This window comes from Papio anubis, chromosome 20 (assembly GCF_008728515.1).
Source record: "Papio anubis isolate 15944 chromosome 20, Panubis1.0, whole genome shotgun sequence".
Taxonomy (NCBI): domain Eukaryota; kingdom Metazoa; phylum Chordata; class Mammalia; order Primates; family Cercopithecidae; genus Papio; species Papio anubis.
In genome coordinates, this window is record NC_044995.1 from 15,002,828 (window position 1) to 15,021,685 (window position 18,858).

General features: G+C 46.8%; 1 protein-coding gene across 1 annotated transcript; it reads right to left on the reverse strand.

Moving 5' to 3' along the window:
* Positions 1-577: 577 nt before the first annotated feature.
* Positions 578-17,950, reverse strand: CEACAM5 (CEA cell adhesion molecule 5). The gene is made up of 8 exons (XM_009194581.3): positions 17,744-17,950; positions 16,495-16,854; positions 11,268-11,546; positions 10,613-10,867; positions 8,783-9,061; positions 8,120-8,377; positions 2,274-2,398; positions 578-746 (listed from the first exon to the last, which is right to left on the reverse strand). Exons 1-7 carry the CDS (start codon positions 17,805-17,807, stop codon positions 2,310-2,312), a joined length of 1,584 nt encoding a protein of 527 aa, XP_009192845.2. The 5' UTR covers positions 17,808-17,950; the 3' UTR covers positions 578-746; positions 2,274-2,309.
* Positions 17,951-18,858: the final 908 nt, after the last annotated feature.

Here is an 18,858-nt window from a genome sequence, read left to right on the forward strand (position 1 = left end):
TGAACTTGTGCAATAAACATATTACCATACAATATAAATATTCATGAATAGTTTCCCAAGTCTGGAGTGATCACATAGGGAGAAAATGTAAATATCTCAATGTTTGTTCACAAAAGTATATTTTATCAAATTGTTGTAAGCTGTAGATAGATCAAAGGAAAAAAAGTTTCCTGAAATCTGGGAAACAAGACATTTAAAGAATCAGCAAAATTTCAAATAAAAATTTATGAAAATATTATCCTCATTAGTTGATTTGGTCCCATGAAATTAATTATTTTCTCTGCTTGATCTTGGTTGGCAGTTTCGTGAAGCTGTCAGTTTGTTCATTAACGTTTTGGAAATTCTCAGACAGTCCAGTGGTATCAGAAACTTGCATTCAAGAGTGCAGGTCAGAGTCTTTTCTTTCTCATATATATATATATATATATATATATATATACACATATATATTTTTTTTATATGGAATCTTGCTCTGTCGCCAGGCTGGAGTGCAGTGGCGTGATCTCGGCTGACTGCAATCTCCGCTTCCCAGGTTCAAGCGATTCTCCTGCCTCAGCCTCCCGAGTAGCTGGGACTACAGGAGCACGCCACCAAGCCCAGCTAATTCTGTAGAGATGGGGTTTCACCATATTGGCTAGGATGGTCTCGATCTCTGGTCAGAGTCTTTTCTATAAATATCCTTGGTAAAGAAGCGATTTTAGACTGTAGCTGTTGCAAATGCTTTAAGGAAGAATCAAAACAACTGTCTGTGAATGACAAAGATTTAAAATGAGTATGGTTAAAAATCTGGTGAGAATTTATTATAATAAGAACACAACTCACATAGAAATTTAGTTACTTCTGTGGCATATGACATTATGGCTGACAACCTGTTAGATTTCTAGAATTTCTTATATAACTTTTGGAACACTCACATCAATAACATACCCATAAATATAACTTAAAGAAGGTTTAGCATCACTTATCATTTGACAGTGCTTCCCATATAATTTAACATGTCAAATAAGATGGCCTTTCCATTTAGCTTCTGTTTCTCAACTGGATTCCTGAGTTCCTGATGGAGCCCATTAATGAACAGGGCCAACAAAGTATAGGCTTATGTATGTTGAAAAACTCCATAGGCAATTCTAATACTCCTAGCTGAAAGTCATGGGTTTAGCCCCAAGTCCTACCTATTTAGAACAGGGTTTCTCCACCCTGGCTACACATTAGTAGCATCTGGGGAGGCTTAAAAATTATGAATGCCTGGGTCCCACTCCAGACCAGTAAATCAGAATTTAGGGGTGGGGCTTAAGTATCCATTTTATAAAATGTTTCTGAGTGATTCCCACGTGTAGCTATATTTTCCATCAGATTTCTCTGATTTCTTGTGACGTTCACTCCTTTCTATTTTGGTATTACGATTATTTTTCTGGTTTTGTCTCCTGTTATAGAATTAAGGACCTTGCCTTCTTCATTTCTGTATCTGCTATGAACACATGAATTGGTTATCAGGAAAAGGTTCTCAGCCACAGGCAGGTTGTGTCCTGAGCTTAAGACTCACATATTAATGCTACAGTCTTTGTTCTTCATGAGGTCAGAAGTCGCTTGTGATGAAGGGTGTGGGTAACTCCACAGTGCAGATGGTGGAAGGAGGTCACCCTGTTTGACATGTTTTTAGGTGTAACATTGGAACTAAGAATTCTGTGTTCATATGGGGTGGAGAGGCAGGGGTGTGTAGGGAGACAGATCTAATTCAGATGATGGAATTATACAAGGGAGTGGTGGTAAAGGAATCGAGAAAGCTTAGTAAAGAGAAGAAATGTGAACTTATCTAATAGACCACAGTAGGTCCCTGTGTCTTCTTGAGTAGGCGAGTGAACTAGATTTTAGGAAGGTAATGAGGCAGTCATATGCAAGAAACATTTCGAAGACTGGCAACAAGGGGTCAAGCAGGACTTTGAGCAGTTGTTGAGGTTTGTGGGAATGGAGAGAATGACACAAGTGAGAGATGTTAAAAAAGGACCCAGAGGCTTTGACAATGTATTGAATTTGGGAAACAAATGAGCAGAGGCTGGGGATAATTATGTCTAAGAGACAGTGGGGTACAGGGAGCATGAAGACCAGGGAAGAAGAGACCTGCAGGAATTAGTGCTGGGAAGCAGGAGCTTGGGGGTAGGAGGAGGAGATCCAGTCCCAGATACAGGCGAAGAAGTCCTTTCTCTCTCCCAAACATGGCAGGACATTTCCAGCACTGCAGGAAACCGAACAAGAGGAAAGGCTGTCATACCTACCAGTCTTTCTTAATTGCAGAAACTACACCAGGGCTGCTACATCAGAGCAACCCCAACCAGCATTCCAATTATGATGCCGACAGTAGCCCTAGCTGAGAGACCAGAACTTCCAGGTGCTGAATCGCCTGTCATGGAAAGAAAAGAGAAGGAATGAATGTGATGTTATTTTGCAGTGGAGTGCCCCAGGTTCCAGCTCTCAGCATGAAGTAGCCTCTACTTGTTCCTTCAAGGAATGCATTCGTTTTGTGGGAAGGTTGAAACTTTTTTTCTCTCTCACTGTGTTTCTAGTTGGTGATCAGTCTTCTGTCAATTCCACCCTGGCCTTTCTGCACTCAGATATTTCCGAAGGCTTTGAAATTTGAGAAAGACTGATTGCTATTTTTGCGTGGCATTAGAACTTTCTATCTTTTCATGGTTGCATCTTTTTCTCAGTGTCTCAGTTGTGGTAGGCAAAAATAAGAGTCTGTTGGGTCTCCATGGCAGAGACTTGATTGACAGAAAGCCCAGGCTAGTGCATTCTGTATTTACTGAGTCCATTGCACAGAGAACTCGCTTCTCATGGGTTCCCAGCAGGGGAATGAAAAGCCCAGTTTTGGGAAACTCTGCTTCTCTCTCATGGGTGAGGGGCTTGATGATGCCCCACCAGCCTTGTGGAAACTCTGAGAACTGCATCACTATCTAAAACTCTCTCCTCTTTCTCCTTTTCAGGAATCAGATCTGCATCGTGGTCTGAGGTCTCTCTTAGGCTCCTCCCACTTCCCACTTTCCCTCATGGTGGTTTTCTCCAGTAAATTATCTTGCATCTCTAATTCCATCTTGGTTGCATCTCAGTGGATGAAAACTAACATACCAGGCTTGATTCTTTGCACTTAACTTTTTTTCTCTCCCCCATTTTTAGCCAGTAACCATGTCCTAGTGGGTTTTCATTTGGGGCTTAGCTCTCACCAGTCAACTCAAGCTGGTGATTAATGCTATGTTAGCTACTTTAAATGCTTTTCTGGTATCTCATTTGATCCATACAATAACCCTGTTGGGTAGGCATGATTTCCATTTTACAGATGAAATGACAGAGGCTTGGAGTAGTGAAAAAACTTATCCAAAGTCAAATGATTAGTGAGAAGTGGATCTAGGATTTGGCTCTAGAACTGCCTGACTTCAAGCTAATAATACCAGTAGTGATAATAGCAGCTAATATTTATGAAGTTTCCCTCTGTGTGTGGCATTTTGCTGAAGGCTTAATTGAATATTACGTTAAATCTTTAAAACAATACTATTGAACAGTCACTCTTATTGCAATTCTCCTTTTTCCCTCCATTTCCTGGTGATGAGAATTATTACAATTTTCAGTTGAAGAATTGAAGGCTCAGAGAAGTTAAGAATCATGTGTGAGAAATTTAAAATGGTAAATATGTTAAAAATAAAGAGAGATCTCATATTAACAACCTAACTTTACAACTTCAGGATATAGAAAAAGAACCACCTCAAACCACAGATAGTACATGAAGGAAATAAGGATTAGAGTTGAAATGAATAAAATGGAAAATGGAAAACAATAGAAGGAATCAATGAAACCAAAAGTTGGTTCTTCAAAAAAGATCAACAAAATTGACAGTCATTTATTAGACTGGCTAAGAAAAAAGAGAGAAGATTCGAATTACTAAAATCAGAAATGAAAATGGAGGTATGGTGGCTTACATAATTAATCCCAGCACCTTGGGAGACTCAAGCAGGAAGATTGCTGGAGGTCAGGAGGGCGAGACCAGCCTAGGCAACATAGGGAGACAGTCTCTACAAAATTTCTTAGAAGACTATCCAGACATGGTGGCACATGTCTGTAGTACCAGCCTCTCAAGAGACGGGGATAGGAGGATCACTTGAGCGCAGGAGTTGAGGCTGCAGTAAGTTGTGATGGTACTACTGCACTCTAGCTTGGGCTGGGCTACAGAGTGAGACCCTGTCTCTTGAAAAAAAAAAAAAAAGAAAAAATATTGAGATATTGCCAGCAATGCTACAAATTCTACAGAAATATTAAGGACTACAAGAGTGCTATGAATAATTGTATGCCAGCAAACTGTTGAATGACCAAGATGAAATGGACAAATTCCTGGAAACACACAAAAAATTTAATTTTAATAGACCTATAATTAGATAGAACCAATAAAAGCATTTGACAAAATTCACCACTCTTTCATAACAAAAACACTCCAATTATGAATGGAAAGAAACCACCTCAGCATAATAAAGGCAATATGTGGAAAGCCCAATGCTAACACGATACTCAGTGGAGAAAGACTGAAAGCTTTCCCTGTAAGACCAGGAACAAGACAAGAATGCCTGCTTTTGCCACATCTATCCAACATAGTATTAGAAATCCTAGCCAGAGAAATTAGGCAAGAAAAAAAAGACATCCAAATTGGAAAGAAGAAGTAAAATGATCTCTGTTATCAGATAACTTGAACTTATATGTAGAAAACCCTAAAGATTAAAAGAACCTGTCAGAGTTAATAAATAAATTTGGTAATGTTGCAGGATACAAAATCAACATGCAAACATCAGTTGTACTTCTATATATTAACAATGAACAATCTAAAAGGAAATTAAGAAAAAATTTCCAATTTACATTAACATAAAATAGTATAAAATAGTTAGAAATAAATTTAACCAAGGAGGTGAAAGGATTGTACCCTGAAAACTATAAAACATTGCTGAAAGAAATTAAAGACAACATCAATAAATGGAAAGACATTTTTTTTTTCATGAATGGGAAAACTCAATATTGTTAGGAGGACAATACTGCCCACAGTGAGCTGCAGGTTCAATGCAATTCCTACCAGAGTCCCACTGACATTTTTTGCAGAAACAGAAAAACCTATCCTAAAATTCATATGGACTCTCAGGACTCTAAATAGCCAAACAACCTGGAAAATAAAGAACGAAGCTGGAGGACTCACACTTCCTGATTTCAGCATTTGCTATAAAGCCACAGTAATCAATGCAGTGTGGTACTGGCAGAAAGGAAGATATTGAAACCAATGGAATAGAATATAGAGCCCAGAAAGAAACGCTTGCATATATGGCCAAATTATTTTTGACAAGGGTGCCAAGACCATTTAATGGGGAAAGGATATTTGTTTCAATAAATGATATGGGGAAAGCTGAATACCCATGCACAAGAACAAGTTGAATCTTTGCCTGACACCATATATGAAAATTAACCTAAAATGGATCAAAGACCTAAATGTAAGAGTGAAAAGTATAAAACTCTGAGAAGAAAACAGGGAAAAAAGCTTAATGACATTTAATTTCATGGTGATATCTTGGTTATAACAAGTAGGCACCAAAAGAAAAACATGGATAAACTGGACTTCATGAAAATTAAAAACTTTTTTTTTTTTTTAATTGGAGTCTCGCTCTGTTGCCCAGGCTGGAGTGCAGTGGCGTGATCTTGGCTCACTGCAAGCTCCGCCTCCCGGGTTCATGCCATTCTCCTGCCTCAGCCTCCCGAGTAACTGGAACTATAGGCACCCGCCACCACACTGGGCTAATTTTTTTTTGTATTTTTGGTAGAGATGGAGTTTCACCATGTTAGCCAGGAGGGTCTTGATCTCCTGACCTCATGATCCACCCACCTTGGCATCCCAAAGTGCTGGGATTACAGGCATGAGCCACTGTACCCAGCCTCGAAAATTAAAAACTTTTATATATCAAAGAACATTATCGAGAAAGTGAAAAGGCAACCTATGAAATGGGAAAAATATTTGCAAATCATATATCTGATAGGGAATTAATTTCCAGAATATATGAAGAACTATTACAAATCAACAACCACAAAAATCCAAAAACCCAATTAATAAATGGACGAAGGACTAAAGTAGAGATTTCTCCAAGGAAGAGATACAAGTGGCCAACAAGTACATGCAAATATGCTCAACATCACTAACACTTAGAGATATGCAAATCAAAGCCACAATGATACTCCACCTCACACACATCAGGATGGCTACAAAACAGTAAGTGTTTTCAAGGAGATTGAAAAATTGGAACTCTAGTGCATTGCTGAGAGAAATGTGAAATATTAGCACCTATGGAAAATGGTATGGTGGTTCCTCAAAAAATTAAAAAAATAATTAACATTTGATCCACCAATTCCACTTCTGGACATACACCAAAAAGAATTGAAGGCAGCAATTTGAACCGACATTTGTATACTGATGTTCACAGCAGCATTACTCACAATAGCCAAAAGATGGGAACAACTGAAAAGTCCATTGAAAGATAAGTGGATAGAAAAATGAGGTATGTCCATACAATGGAATGTTATTCAATCTTAACAAGGAATAAAATTGTGATACATGGTGCAAAATGGATGAACCTTGAAAACATTATACTAAGTGAAATACAGCAGACACAAAAGGACAACTATTATATAATTCCATGTATGTAAGCTCATTAGAATATTAGAATAGTTGATTACCTAGAGACAGAAAGTAGAATGGAGGTTACCAGGGTTTAGGGGGAGAAGGAGTGAGAGTTACTGTTTATCGGGTACAGAGGTTTAGTATGTTAAGATGAAAAAGTTCTGGAAATGGATACTGTGAAGGTTACACAAGAGTATAAAGATACTGGATTTATTTTTCCTTTTTTTTTTTTTTGTGACAAGAGTATCACTTTGTCACCTAGGCTGGAGTGCAGTGGCACAATCTTGGCTCACTGCAACCTCCGCCACCCAGGTTCAAGCAATTCTCCTGCCTCAGCCTCCCTAGTAGCTGGTATTACAGGCATCTGCCACCATGCCTAGCTATTTTTTTTTTTTTTTGTATCTTGAACTCCTGACCTCAAGTGATCCACTTGCCTTGGCTTCCCAAAGTGCTGGGATTACAGGCATGAACCACCACACCGGGCAATATACTTGATTGATATTTATGCTGTGTCACTTAACTGTACACTTAGAAATGGTTAATGGTAAGTTTTATGTTAGATATATACACTGGCTGGTGGACTTACCCTCTCTATAAATCCACACTTTCTGGCACTGCCCCTTCCCTCCCATGCAGAGCCCCTGTGGCTGAATCTCCCTATTTCTCCAAGTGTGTGCCACTCACTGTCCTCTGTGCTGTGTCCCATGTGCTGGGTCCACAGCCTTATACAGCCAGTGACTTCAGAGCCAGGACACAGCTCAGGAGTCTGTCCTGAGTCTCCCTCTTTTCCCATTTCCCTGCAACCTGACCCGAGGGAGGCTGTGCTGTGGATTGGCAGCTCGATTTAACCAGATTCAGAACAGGCCACCTTTACACCTTCTCCACATGCCCCGGTCCCACCCCAAGTGGAGCCAGGGCAGAGCCAGTCACCAGGTGAGCCGGGCGCAGAGCAGGGAGCAGAGTCTGATTTGCTCTTCCCTCATCCAAGGGGCTTCCTCCTCTCATTTGGGGAAAAAGTGTGAGCTTGTTTCAAAACCTCCTTGTTTCTTGTAGCTCATAGAGTAGGTTAAAAAAACACAAAGAAGTGACAGAAAGGGACATATTGGTGATAGAGAGGAGAAACTCGACCTTAAAGACCCTTCTTTCTCCTGGACTATGAAGCCCCTTTCACTATAGGGGGCCTTCTGGGGCTAAGGGAGCCCCCTCCCCACATTCCAGGCTGGACCCGAGGTCAGCCATGAGATATCAGAGAAGCCGGGGAGGAGAGAGTCGGCCGAGATGGAGTGAGAGGGCTCAGGGTAGAATTTGGGATTTCCTTGTGCCCATGGAACACAGACTGGGCAAGAAAATGTCTTCTCGGCTCTTTTGTGAGAACCAGATAGACTCCACCCCAAAACATGATGCTGGTGCTCCAGGGAAGCCACTTACCAGAGGAGACTGAGATGTTCTTGATTATGGAGTTATTGCGACCAGTAGCCAAGTTAGAGACAAAACAGGCATAGGCCCCGTTATTGTTGGATGTGATTTTGGAGATAAAGAGAACTTGTGTGTGTTGCCGCAGTGTCCCATTGATAAGCCAAGAATACTGCGGGGATGGGTTAGAGTCCGAGTGGCAGGAGAGGTTGAGGTTTGCTCCCGAACGGTAAGACAAGTCTGGGGGGGATATGATGGGGGTGTCCGGGCCATCTGGAACAAAGAGAACAAAGCCACAGGTAATGTCATCAGAGGAAACAGGAAGCTCCTGATTGTAGAAGGGCCACAGTGTCCTTCTGAGTCCTGTCCCAATCCTGTGTTAAAAAGTCTAAACCATAACCCTCATGTTCCCTGAGTCTGGGTCTGAGACATTCACTTGTTTCTCCCATCACAGGCTGTGGACCCTGAGCCTCCCAAGACAGGAGCAGCTCCTCCCCTCTTATTCTTGGTCCAGGCTGGGTTTGCCCTAGTTTTCCCAGGGCAGGAAGTTATGGCCAGCCTGGGTGTCCAGGAGTGGTGGTCTGAATCTTTGGACCTGAGGAGAACTGAGAGTCCTAACCTCTGGCTGTATGGATTTGGGTTGGAAACCAGGGCCACAGAGGAACAGAAGATACTCACAGGTGACATTCAGGGTGACTGGGTCACTGCGTTTTGCACTCTCTGAGTTCTGGATTCCACATTCATAGGGTCCTGTGTCATTCCGTGTGACACTGAGTAGAGTGAGGGTCCTGTTGCCATTGGACAGCTCCAGCCTGGGACTGACCGAGAGGCTCTGATTGTTTACCCACCACAGGTAGGTTGTGTTCTCAGCCACAGGTTCACAGGTTAAGGTCACAGCATCCTTGTCCTCTATGGGGTTGGAGTTGTTGCTGGTGATGTAGGGCTTGGGCAGCTCCGCTGTGTAGATAACAGAAGAGATTGCCCTGTGTGGCACCTTTGATTCCTCACAGGCATCTTTCAATCGGAGTTGGCATCTCCCACCCCTCAGCCCACCCGAGTCCTTAAAAGCCCAGGGCAGGTGTGTGTGTGTCACAAGACAGATACGCAATGATCTGAGGGCTCAGAGACTGTAAGGCCGGCTGCTTTGTGTGGGAGAAGCACAGACTTTTCTCAAGTGTGAATTGGGCAGTAGCATTAGGTTGTGGACAGACACAGGACTGGGGGTCACAGCCCCCAGCACTTCTGGTCCTTTCCTGACTGGCTGGCTGCCTGGCCCATTGGGGTCCTCACCTGGAATTGGAAGGAGCTGAGTTTCTTCCAGCTGCACGGTCCCACACCACCCAGCCAAGGTGTGTTCTCTCTGAGGCTTTGCTATTTAAGGACATCCTGGAGATGGGTGATGATGGGGACGTGTGTTTGAGCAGAAATAGTGCAGGAGACTAGGAGCAAGTCTAAAGGTGACAAGTCAGGGGTCAGACTGTGGGCCACAGGTGGGGCAGCTCTGCCCAGGAGTTTGATGGGAACAGAGTTTCATTTTGGGAGGAAGAAGAGTTGTGTGGACAGATGGTGGTGATGGTAGCAGAACAAGGGGAATATATTTAATACCACTGAACTGCACATGTAGAAAGGTTAAGATGGTAAGTCTGTGTTAGATATGCACTGTTACCCTCTGTATAAATACACAATTTTTGACACTGCCCATTCCCTGCCATGCAGAGCCCCTGTGGTACATCTCCTGATTTCTCCAAGTGTGGGTCGCTCGCTGTCCCCTGTGCTGTGTCCCATGTGCTGTGCCCACAGCCTCATATACCTGATGACGTCAGAGCCAGGACACAGCTCAGGAGCCTGCCCTGAGGCTCCCTTTCTTTCCATTTTCCTGCAGCCTGACTGAGACGACAGGAGGCTTTGGTGTTGATTGGCAGCTTGATTTAGCCTAATTCAGGATAGACTACCCGGGCTCCTTCTCCACACACGTGGGTCCCACCCCAGGTGGAGTCAGACAAGGCCAGTCACGGGGGGGAGCCCAGAGCAGAGCAGGGAGCAGAGTCTGAGCTGTTTCTCCCTTACCCAAGGGGCTTCCTTCTCTCATTTGGGAAAAAGTATGAGCTTGTTTCAAAGCCTCGAATGTTCCTTGCAGTTCACGGAGTAGGCAAAAGAACACAAAGAGGTGATAGAAAGGGACAGATTGGTGACAGAGAGAAGCAACTTGACCTTGAGAACCCTTGCTCCTTCCCACTCTGTGAAGCTTCCTCCACTACACAGGGCTCGGGGGCTGAGGGAGCCTCCTCCCCACATTCCAGGCCGGACCCGGGGTCAGCCATGAGAAATCAGAACAACACAGAGAAGAGAGCCTGTAGAGACACACTGGGGAGGTCCAGCGGGAGAATCTGGGATTTGCTTGTGCCCATTGGACACAGGCTGGGATAGAAAATTTCTTCCTGGCTCTTCTCTGAAAACCAGACAGACTCCACCTCAAAACGTGATGTCGGCGCTCGTGGATCCACTTACCGTAGACTGTGATCGCCGTGACTGTGGTCCTATTGAGGCCAGTGGCTGAGTTATGGGCTTGGCACATATAGGATCCGCTATTATTCACGGTGATGTTGGGGATAAAGAGCTCTTGTGTGGATTGCTGGAACACCCCATTGACAAACCAAGAGTACTGTGCAGCTGGGTTAGAGGCTGCGTGGCAGGTGAGGTTCAGATTTTCCCCTGCTCTGTAAGGTGTGTTTAGAGGGGAAATGGTGGGCGCATCCGGGCCATCTGGAGCAAAGAGAATAAAGTCACAGGTGATGTTGTCAGAGGGAAGTGGAAGTTCCTGGTCTATGGAAGGACCACGGTGTCCCTCTAAGCTGAGTCACAATCCTAAAGTCTCAACCAAACTCCTCTTGTATCTACTGAGCCTGAGTCTGAGACATTCACCTGTTTCTCCCATCACAGGGTGTGGACCCCGAGCCTCCCCGGACAGGAGCAGCCCCTCCCCTCCTATTCTCGATCAAGACTTGGTCTGCCCAGGTTTTTCTGGGGCAGAAAGTCACAGACAGTCTGGATGTCCAGGGGTGAGGGTCTGTGTACTTGAACCTGAGAGGGACTGAGAGGCCCGGCCTCTGACCCTGTGGATTTGGGCCGGCAGCCTGGGCCAGAGAGGAGCAGAGATACTCACAGGTGACATTCAGGGTGACTGGGTCGCTGCGTCTGACACTCACTGGGTTCTGGGTTTCACATTCGTAGGATGTTGTGTCGTTTCTTGGAATATTGAATAGAGTGAGGGTCCTGTTGTGATTGGACAGCTCCAGCCTGGAACTGACCCAGAGGCTCTGATTGTTTACCCACCACAGGTAGGTTGTGTCCTGAGTCTCAGGTTCACAGGTTAAGGTCACAGCATCCTTGTCCTCTATGGGGCTGGAGTTGTTGCTGGAGATGTAGGGCTTGGGCAGCTCCGCTGTGAAGATAACAGAGAGAAGATTGCCCTGTGTGGCACCTTTGATTCCTCCACAGGCATCTTTCAATCAGAGTTGGCATCTCCCACCCCTCAGCCCACCTGAGTCCTTAAAAGCCCACGGCAGGTGTGTGTGTCACAAGACAGATGCATGGTGATCTGAGAGCTCTGAGGCCACCTGCTCTGTGTGGGAGAATCACAGACTTTCTGTGAATTGAGCAGTAGCATTGGGCTGTGGACAGACACAGGACTGGGGGGAGGGTCACAGCTCCTGGTGCCTCTCCTGGTTCCTCCCTGACCAGCTGACTGCCTGGCCCACCTTGGGGTCCTCACCTGGAACGTGCAGGTGCTGAGTCCCTTCCACCTTCAGTCCTGCTTTGTTTCCCTAGGTGTTTTTTTTCTGCAGCTTCCCTATCTAAGGACATCCTAGAAATGGATGACGATAGGACTTCCCATTGTCCTTAAACCCTGTAGATATTGTACAGGCTGGCCTGGGACTGGATGTTTCAGCAGAAATAAGACAGGGGACACCAGAGGCAAGCCTGGAGGTCAGCTCAGTCATCAGGCAGTGGAGGCACAAGGTGGGGCAATTTTCCCCAGGTGTTTGATGATGACTGACTTGAGCCAGTGACCCCTAAAGATAGAGTGGAGTCCAGGGAATGATCTAGAAAAGAGTGAGGTGACAGGCAGGAGCTGCCTGGATTTAATAGCAGAACCATATGTATGTTCTTTGTCTTTGGTCTTTTTTTTTGTTTGTTTATTTTTCAAGATGGAGTCTTGCTGTGTCGGCCAGGCAAGATCTTGGCTCACTGCAACCTCTGCCTCCCGGGTTCAAGCAATTCTCCTGTCTCAGCCTCCCGAGTAGCTGGGACTACAGGCGCCCACCACCATGCCTGGCTAAATTTCGTACTTTTAGTAGAGATTGGGTTTTACCATCTTGGTCAGGCTGGTCTTGAACTTCTGACCTCAGGTGGTCTGCCCACCTCAGCCTCCCAAAAGGCTGGGATTATAGACATGAGCCACTATGCCCAGCCTGTCTTCAGTCTTTAATGTCCCTTCTCCCCTTGCAGAGGGCAGGCGAGGACCTGTGGATCTCTCCATAAATACATGTGGACATTTGCAAATGCAGAACTGACTGGTGGAAAAGGGAAAGCATGAACTGCTGGAAATCTGGCTCTCAAGGACCATGTGTGTTTGACAGTTATGAGATAGAACTTTGGGAAGAAATTTTGCAATTATTTTCTCCCATTTAACATTATGCTAAATGAAATAAGCCACTCACAGGGCAGATACTGTAGGATTCCACTTATATGAGGTCCCTAGAGTAGCCACACTCGTGGAATCAGAGAGTAGAATGGTGGTTATCAGGGCCTGGGAGGTGGGGGAATGGAGAGTTGTTTATGGCTCTGCAGTTTCAGTTACGCAGGATGAGGAGGTGCTAGAGATCTGCTGTTCAGCTTGGTGCCTATAGTTCATACAGATTGAGTATCTCTCATGCATAAGGCTTAGGACTAAAAGTGTTTTGGATTTTTGAGTGTTTTTGAGTTTTGAAAATATTTGCAGTATACTTACCAGTTTAGCATCCCAAATCTGAAAATACAGAATCCAAAGTGCTCCAGTGAGCTTTTCCTTTCCTTTCCTTTCCTTTCCTTTCCTTTCCTTTCCTTTCCTTTCCTTTCCATTCCATTTCTCTCCGTCGCCCCCTTTTTTAAAATTTGAGATGGAGTCTCACTCTGTTGCCAGGCTGGAGTGCAGTGGCACGATCTCAGCTCACTGCAACCTCCACCTCCTGGGTTCAAGCTATTCTCCTGCTTCAGCCTCCCAAGTAGCTGAGACTACAGGCACGCACCACCACACCCAGATAATTTTTGTATTTTTAGTAGAGATGGGATTTTACCATGTTGGCCAGGATGGTCTTGATCTCTTGACTTCATTATCCTCCTGCCTCGGCCTCCCAAAGTGCTGGGATTACAGGCGTGAGCCACCACTCCCAGCCTCCAGTGAGCATTTCTTTTGAGCATCATGTCAGTGGTCAAAAAATGTTGGATTTTGGAGCATTTCAGATTTTGGATTTTTGGATTTGGGATACTCAACCTGTAATACTATAATTTGCCCTTAAAAGTTTGTCAGTAGTTTTGATCTCATGTTATTTTCTGACTACAGTTAAAAAAAATGAAAGACATTTGGGGAAAACATTAAATTTTTTCCAGAAGTAGAAATTGTTGTTAATGGCTTAAAGATCTAAGATCAGTTGCTGGAAGTAGTACTTCTCTTGATATTATACGAAGGTTTAGGTCTGCTCTCAATTCCAGTGGGATCACATTATGCTCAAAGGCAGATGCTGAAGGCGGTTTGAAATCAGTGACTCCCTGAGTAGAGAGAAGAGTATGAGTCCTGTTAGGAGGACAGAACCGGTCAGAGAGGAAGTCTTAGGTGTGTCAATTACATAAAGGGAGAAATGATGCCAAATTAGGAGAAGAGATGTGTGTTATGTTAGTAAGTTTAGAAAGCGCTCCCTGCCCCTGGTTCCTGTGCAGAGTTAGGCGAAAAGAGGAGAAGCCCCAAATCAGGCATGTGAAAGATTTTCTTCCTCTCCTATCAACCTCAGAAAGCGCAACTAGAGTTTAAGTTTGTATAACTGGGCAGAGTCTGAGTGAGACGCCAGTGGCTGGTGCACTTCTCAGTCCAAGGGACCCCACCTTATGACAATGGCATCATCACGAGGACACAGGTATATGTAGAATGGACAGCAAACCCATCAGACAGCACCTGCTTGGCCAGCTGCACCTGGGGGAGGCCCCAGGATCCACTGGAGGATGTGAGCCCCACACCAGGATGAAGATGGAGTAGGTAGTGAAATGGGTGGAATAAGCATGTGGGCTTTGGGGACTGCAGACCTGTCCTTCTGCCTCTGACCTCCTGGTGAGTCAGTGTAGGAAGTGGATGGAGGAGTCGCTCATCCTTGTCCTGCTGCCTGTTCCGTGTGTTGGCCTCATGGAGGTAAAGAGCCCTGGGCGGGGACACAGCGGAAGCTCATTCTCCTGGTGACCTGTTGACATTGGCTTGTGATGGAGCCTGGCAGGAGCGGCTGCTCCAGCTGATTTCTGTGCCTTCCCTATTGCCTGGGAAGTGGGCCGGGCCACAGTGTGAGCGGGAAGAAAGCAGGACAGCCAGCCTCGTTCGAGGGAGTGTCTGGGGAAGGCCTAAGAGTGGAGGGAGATGTTCAGGGATAGGCATCTCAGCTGGAATGAAGAGGGAGGAGCACGGAGGAACAGGAGACAGACAGAAATGCCCATGGCAGTGAGACATGCGGGGTATAGTGACCTCAGAGACCCCAGGAGCAGGAGTCCCTTGGCTGTCCCGACCAGGACCAGGGAGCCTTGAAAACCCTCCCATAGCCAAGGAACCCCAGAGTCACATGAGATAGGATTACTTTCAGGACAGGGGGTCAGAGGAATGGTACACGGATCTTAGCCCCTGACGGACAGGGAACCGGCCAGAACTTCCTAGGATTCTGCATCCAGGATCCAGTCTCTATAGAGATTATGGATCATTCCTTCATTCATTCTCTCCTTCATGAGAGAGCTACTGAGCAAGAGTGTGTCTCACTTTGGGCCTGTGTTGGCGCAGGGGTATGAGTGCGGAGAGAAAGTGAAATCCTTTCCTTTATCCTCCCATGGGAGTGACACTGCCTCGGGAAGCACAGGATTTCAGGTCCAGTGAGGGGGCTGTGGATCTAAGGGAGAGGCCTGGACAATCCTGGCACTGACCCTGACAGTTGAGGTGATTTAGTTCTAGAGTAAAACTGATTAGCTCTCCATTCACCTCTCACTCTCCGGACCAGAATCTCCACTTCTGAGCTGTGGATGCACAAGACAAAAGGAAGCAGACCCATGACTGGTCTCAGGTCTGCAAATGCCTGACAACAAACAGCCCCACCCACCCCGGGTTGAGGAGAGAAGGGGGCCCTGGCTGCAGACAGACCTCATATGTCTCTAATCTGCTGCCTATGGCCTCTGTGACCCTTGTTCGTGACTGTCTCCCTGTGCCTCAATTTCCTTTCAATAAGTAGGATAAGTGTTATTTGGCTGTGAGATTGTTTGTGAATTAACCTCAAAATATTTACGATCACTTGATCTCAGCTCTGCACAGAGGAACTGCCCAAATGAAGAGCATTTATGTTGATTTGCCTCCAAGAGAGAGGGCCCTGGGCCTGATCCCTGGTGGACAAGGAGCTGCTGGGAGCATCTTCTCTCCTCTGTTCCTCCTTCTGAGGACACTGAACTTCCCATGGAGTCACCTATGTCCCCAGGGCAATGGACTGATGCCCTAGTAACCTTGTCTATCTATCCTCCCCACATTGAGTCTCAAGTAAAGGACAAGGCTCTGTCCTTGCCCAGATGAGACTCTGGGGACAGGGAACAGGTGTGGCCAGAAACTCCAATTCTGCATCCAGAATCCAGCTCCAGGAGCCACGGCCCTTGGACAGCTGGTAAGTCCTTCCTCCCAGTCAGCCCTGCCCAGGAGGCCACAACCTAGCCCTGGCACAGGCTCCCCTGGGTCACCTGGAGTCAGGAGCCCTGGGGCTGAGCTTCTCTGTGAAGATCCCAGGAAGTCCTTCAGGCCAGGCCCTGATCCAGTTCTCCAGGGTCTTTCTCAGGGTCAGGTTTACGGGGAAGGCACGGGGTGCTAGGCTGAGACTGACCTCCCCCTGCTGTGTGCCCCCATCAGACTGTCCTTCCTCTGCAGTGAGTGTCTGCAGGATCTGGATGCCAGAAAGGAATTCTGATCTGTTGAAGTTTGTCTCTTCTGTGTGTGTCCTGCACTAAATGTCCAAACCCTAACACGGCACGTAATACAGAGGGGGCACAGGCACAGCCCAGGCCTGACAATCCCGTATGTGGGAAGTAGAACTGACCCCAACACCCAGAGGTCATGGGGAATCACTCACGATATACCCGGAACCGGCCAGTTGCTTCTTCATTCACAAGATCTTCCTTTATGACTTGTAGGGTGTAGGATCCTGTGTCATTCTGGGTGACGTTCTGGATCAGCAGGGATGCATTGGAGTATATTATCTCTCGACCGCTGTGTGCGGGCCCTGGGGTAGTTTGATTAGTTCTTATTATATATGATTCAATTCGACGGTTGGCATCCACTCTTTCTCCCTTATACCAGATGTAGCCAAGAAGATTCTGGGACAGATTGTGGGCAAGTAGAAGAACTTCCTTCCCCTCTGCGACATTGAATGGCCTGGATTCAATAGTGAGCTGGGCAGTGGTGGGCGGGTTCCAGAAGGTTAGAAGTGAGGCTAAGAGAGAGGAGAGAGCATTGGTCAATATTGGGATCTATGCATTAGGGTGGAAAAACGGGGCCCTGGGTCCTGAGCAGGTCTCTTCATCCCCCAGCCCCGGAGTGAGTGAGTGAGTGTGTGTGTATATGTGTGTCCTACTGGGTCAAGGTCAGCAGTATGACTCCTATTTCCTTAGCACCTCCGACCTTGGCATTTCCCTCTGTGGAATGCTGCTCCCCAGGGGTCTGCGTGACTGCCTCCTCACTGGCCTCAGGTCCTGCTCACATCAGGGCATTCTGGGGAGACTCCGTCCCTGACACCTCCTCTAGAGACCCTGGTTCTTTTCTTTCTGACCTTTCCCTGCTCTGTTCCCACCAGGGCTCTTGTCAACACCTGACCTCACATTCTAGATCTCTTTGCCTGTCTGCCTTCCTCCCCATGAGAGCATGAGCTTCATGAGGGCAGGGACTTGTGTGATCTTGGGTGCACCTCAGTGCCTGGGACAGGCTGCAGACTCCTGTGATGAGCTCATGAGCCTTCTCAGGGCCCTCAACGGCCTGGGGTTTATTTTCCAATGTCTGCGGTAGGCGGGTGAGGACAATGTTTCATGCCCTGGTTATGTTTTTATTTAAAGTGTCATCTGATGCAGTTATTACGACTTTTAAAAATGTAGTGGCCAGTGACAATTAACTAGGAAAATAGAACACTTGAGATTTTCCTGCCCTGTTCCAATTCCAGTTCAATTTGATTTTTCTGGTGTGACTCCTGTCCCTATCTGATGTCCTCTTCCCTATTCAGGCTCCAACAGGAGCCCTCTGTCCGTCTCAGAGCCCTATCCTCCCCAGGAGACCCCAGCCAGTCTCTGTGCCGCCTCCTCCCACCCTCTCCCAGGTTGTCCTCCCCTCACCTGTGAGCAGGAGCTTCTGCCAGGGGATGCACCGTCTGTGAAGAGGGGCTGAGGGAGACCCCATGGTCTCTGCTGTCTGCTCTGTCCTCTTCTGTGGAGAAGATCCTGAGTTCTAGGAACGCTCTTGTCAGGGCGGCTGTGACTGCCTGGTCTGCTGTCCTTCCTCCGTCTGTCCTGAGTCTCCTCCTACAGCAGGAGTACTTCTTGGCATCATGTGGGTCATGGGTGTGGTCTCTATTCAGGTGTCCTCTGTCCCCTCCCCTCTCATTTCTGCCTCTTTTGTCCCTCCTCCTTTTTCCCTTCTATTTTCAGTTTCCCAGACAAAGCTTTTTGGCAAGGTGGATGGACTCCCGTCCCCTGGGAGGACAACCTGCCTTCCCCAGTGCTGAACTCTACTGTGTTCTGGCCTTGGGTCTGTCACACCAGGGGGATTATTTTCCTTTGTCACAGAGAAGCCCAGCTGGGCCCCGGGTCTCCCCACGCTCTCCAGTGCCCTGGGAAGGTGGGATGATGTTCAGTAGGAAGGTGACGGAGGTGGCTCTGGGAGATAGAAAAGGGCTCACTGGGTGGTGACTGGGGAGGGACCAGCCCTCTGTCTCTAGTACCACCAGCCCGGCCTCTGACCCAGGGATGGAGACCCAGGCCCAGAGGTCTCAGGAGTCCCCAGCTCCGGCGTGTGGAGAGGGAGGTGTCTTGTGTGTCCTGGAAAGAGAGGACTGTGGTGGAGGGAGGTGGGTGGCTCTGAGCTCTGCTGTCTTTGGGGAAGGCTCCAGGGGGACCCTCCCTCTCCGTGTCTGTGGGCTGAGCTGTGGCTTAGGGCCTGTCCGTGTTCTCCCTGACTGTCCTGGGTGGTCTCCGTCCTCTGCGAGGCTGACTGTCCTGTGGTCACCCCACGTTCCCTGTGGTGGTACCAGGAGGGAGTCGGGAGTTGCACAGGGACCCCTGGCAGAACATGGTACTCATAGAACCCAGAAAGGTACAAGGGAGAGATCAGAAGGGTCTGTTGGAGCAAGGGATGGAAACCAGGCTCCACCTACACTTCCTTAGCAAAGCCAGGTTCCTGTCCAGGGGAATCCTTTTTCTGAGTGTTGTCTGTCTGCGATGTCGCCCCCTGG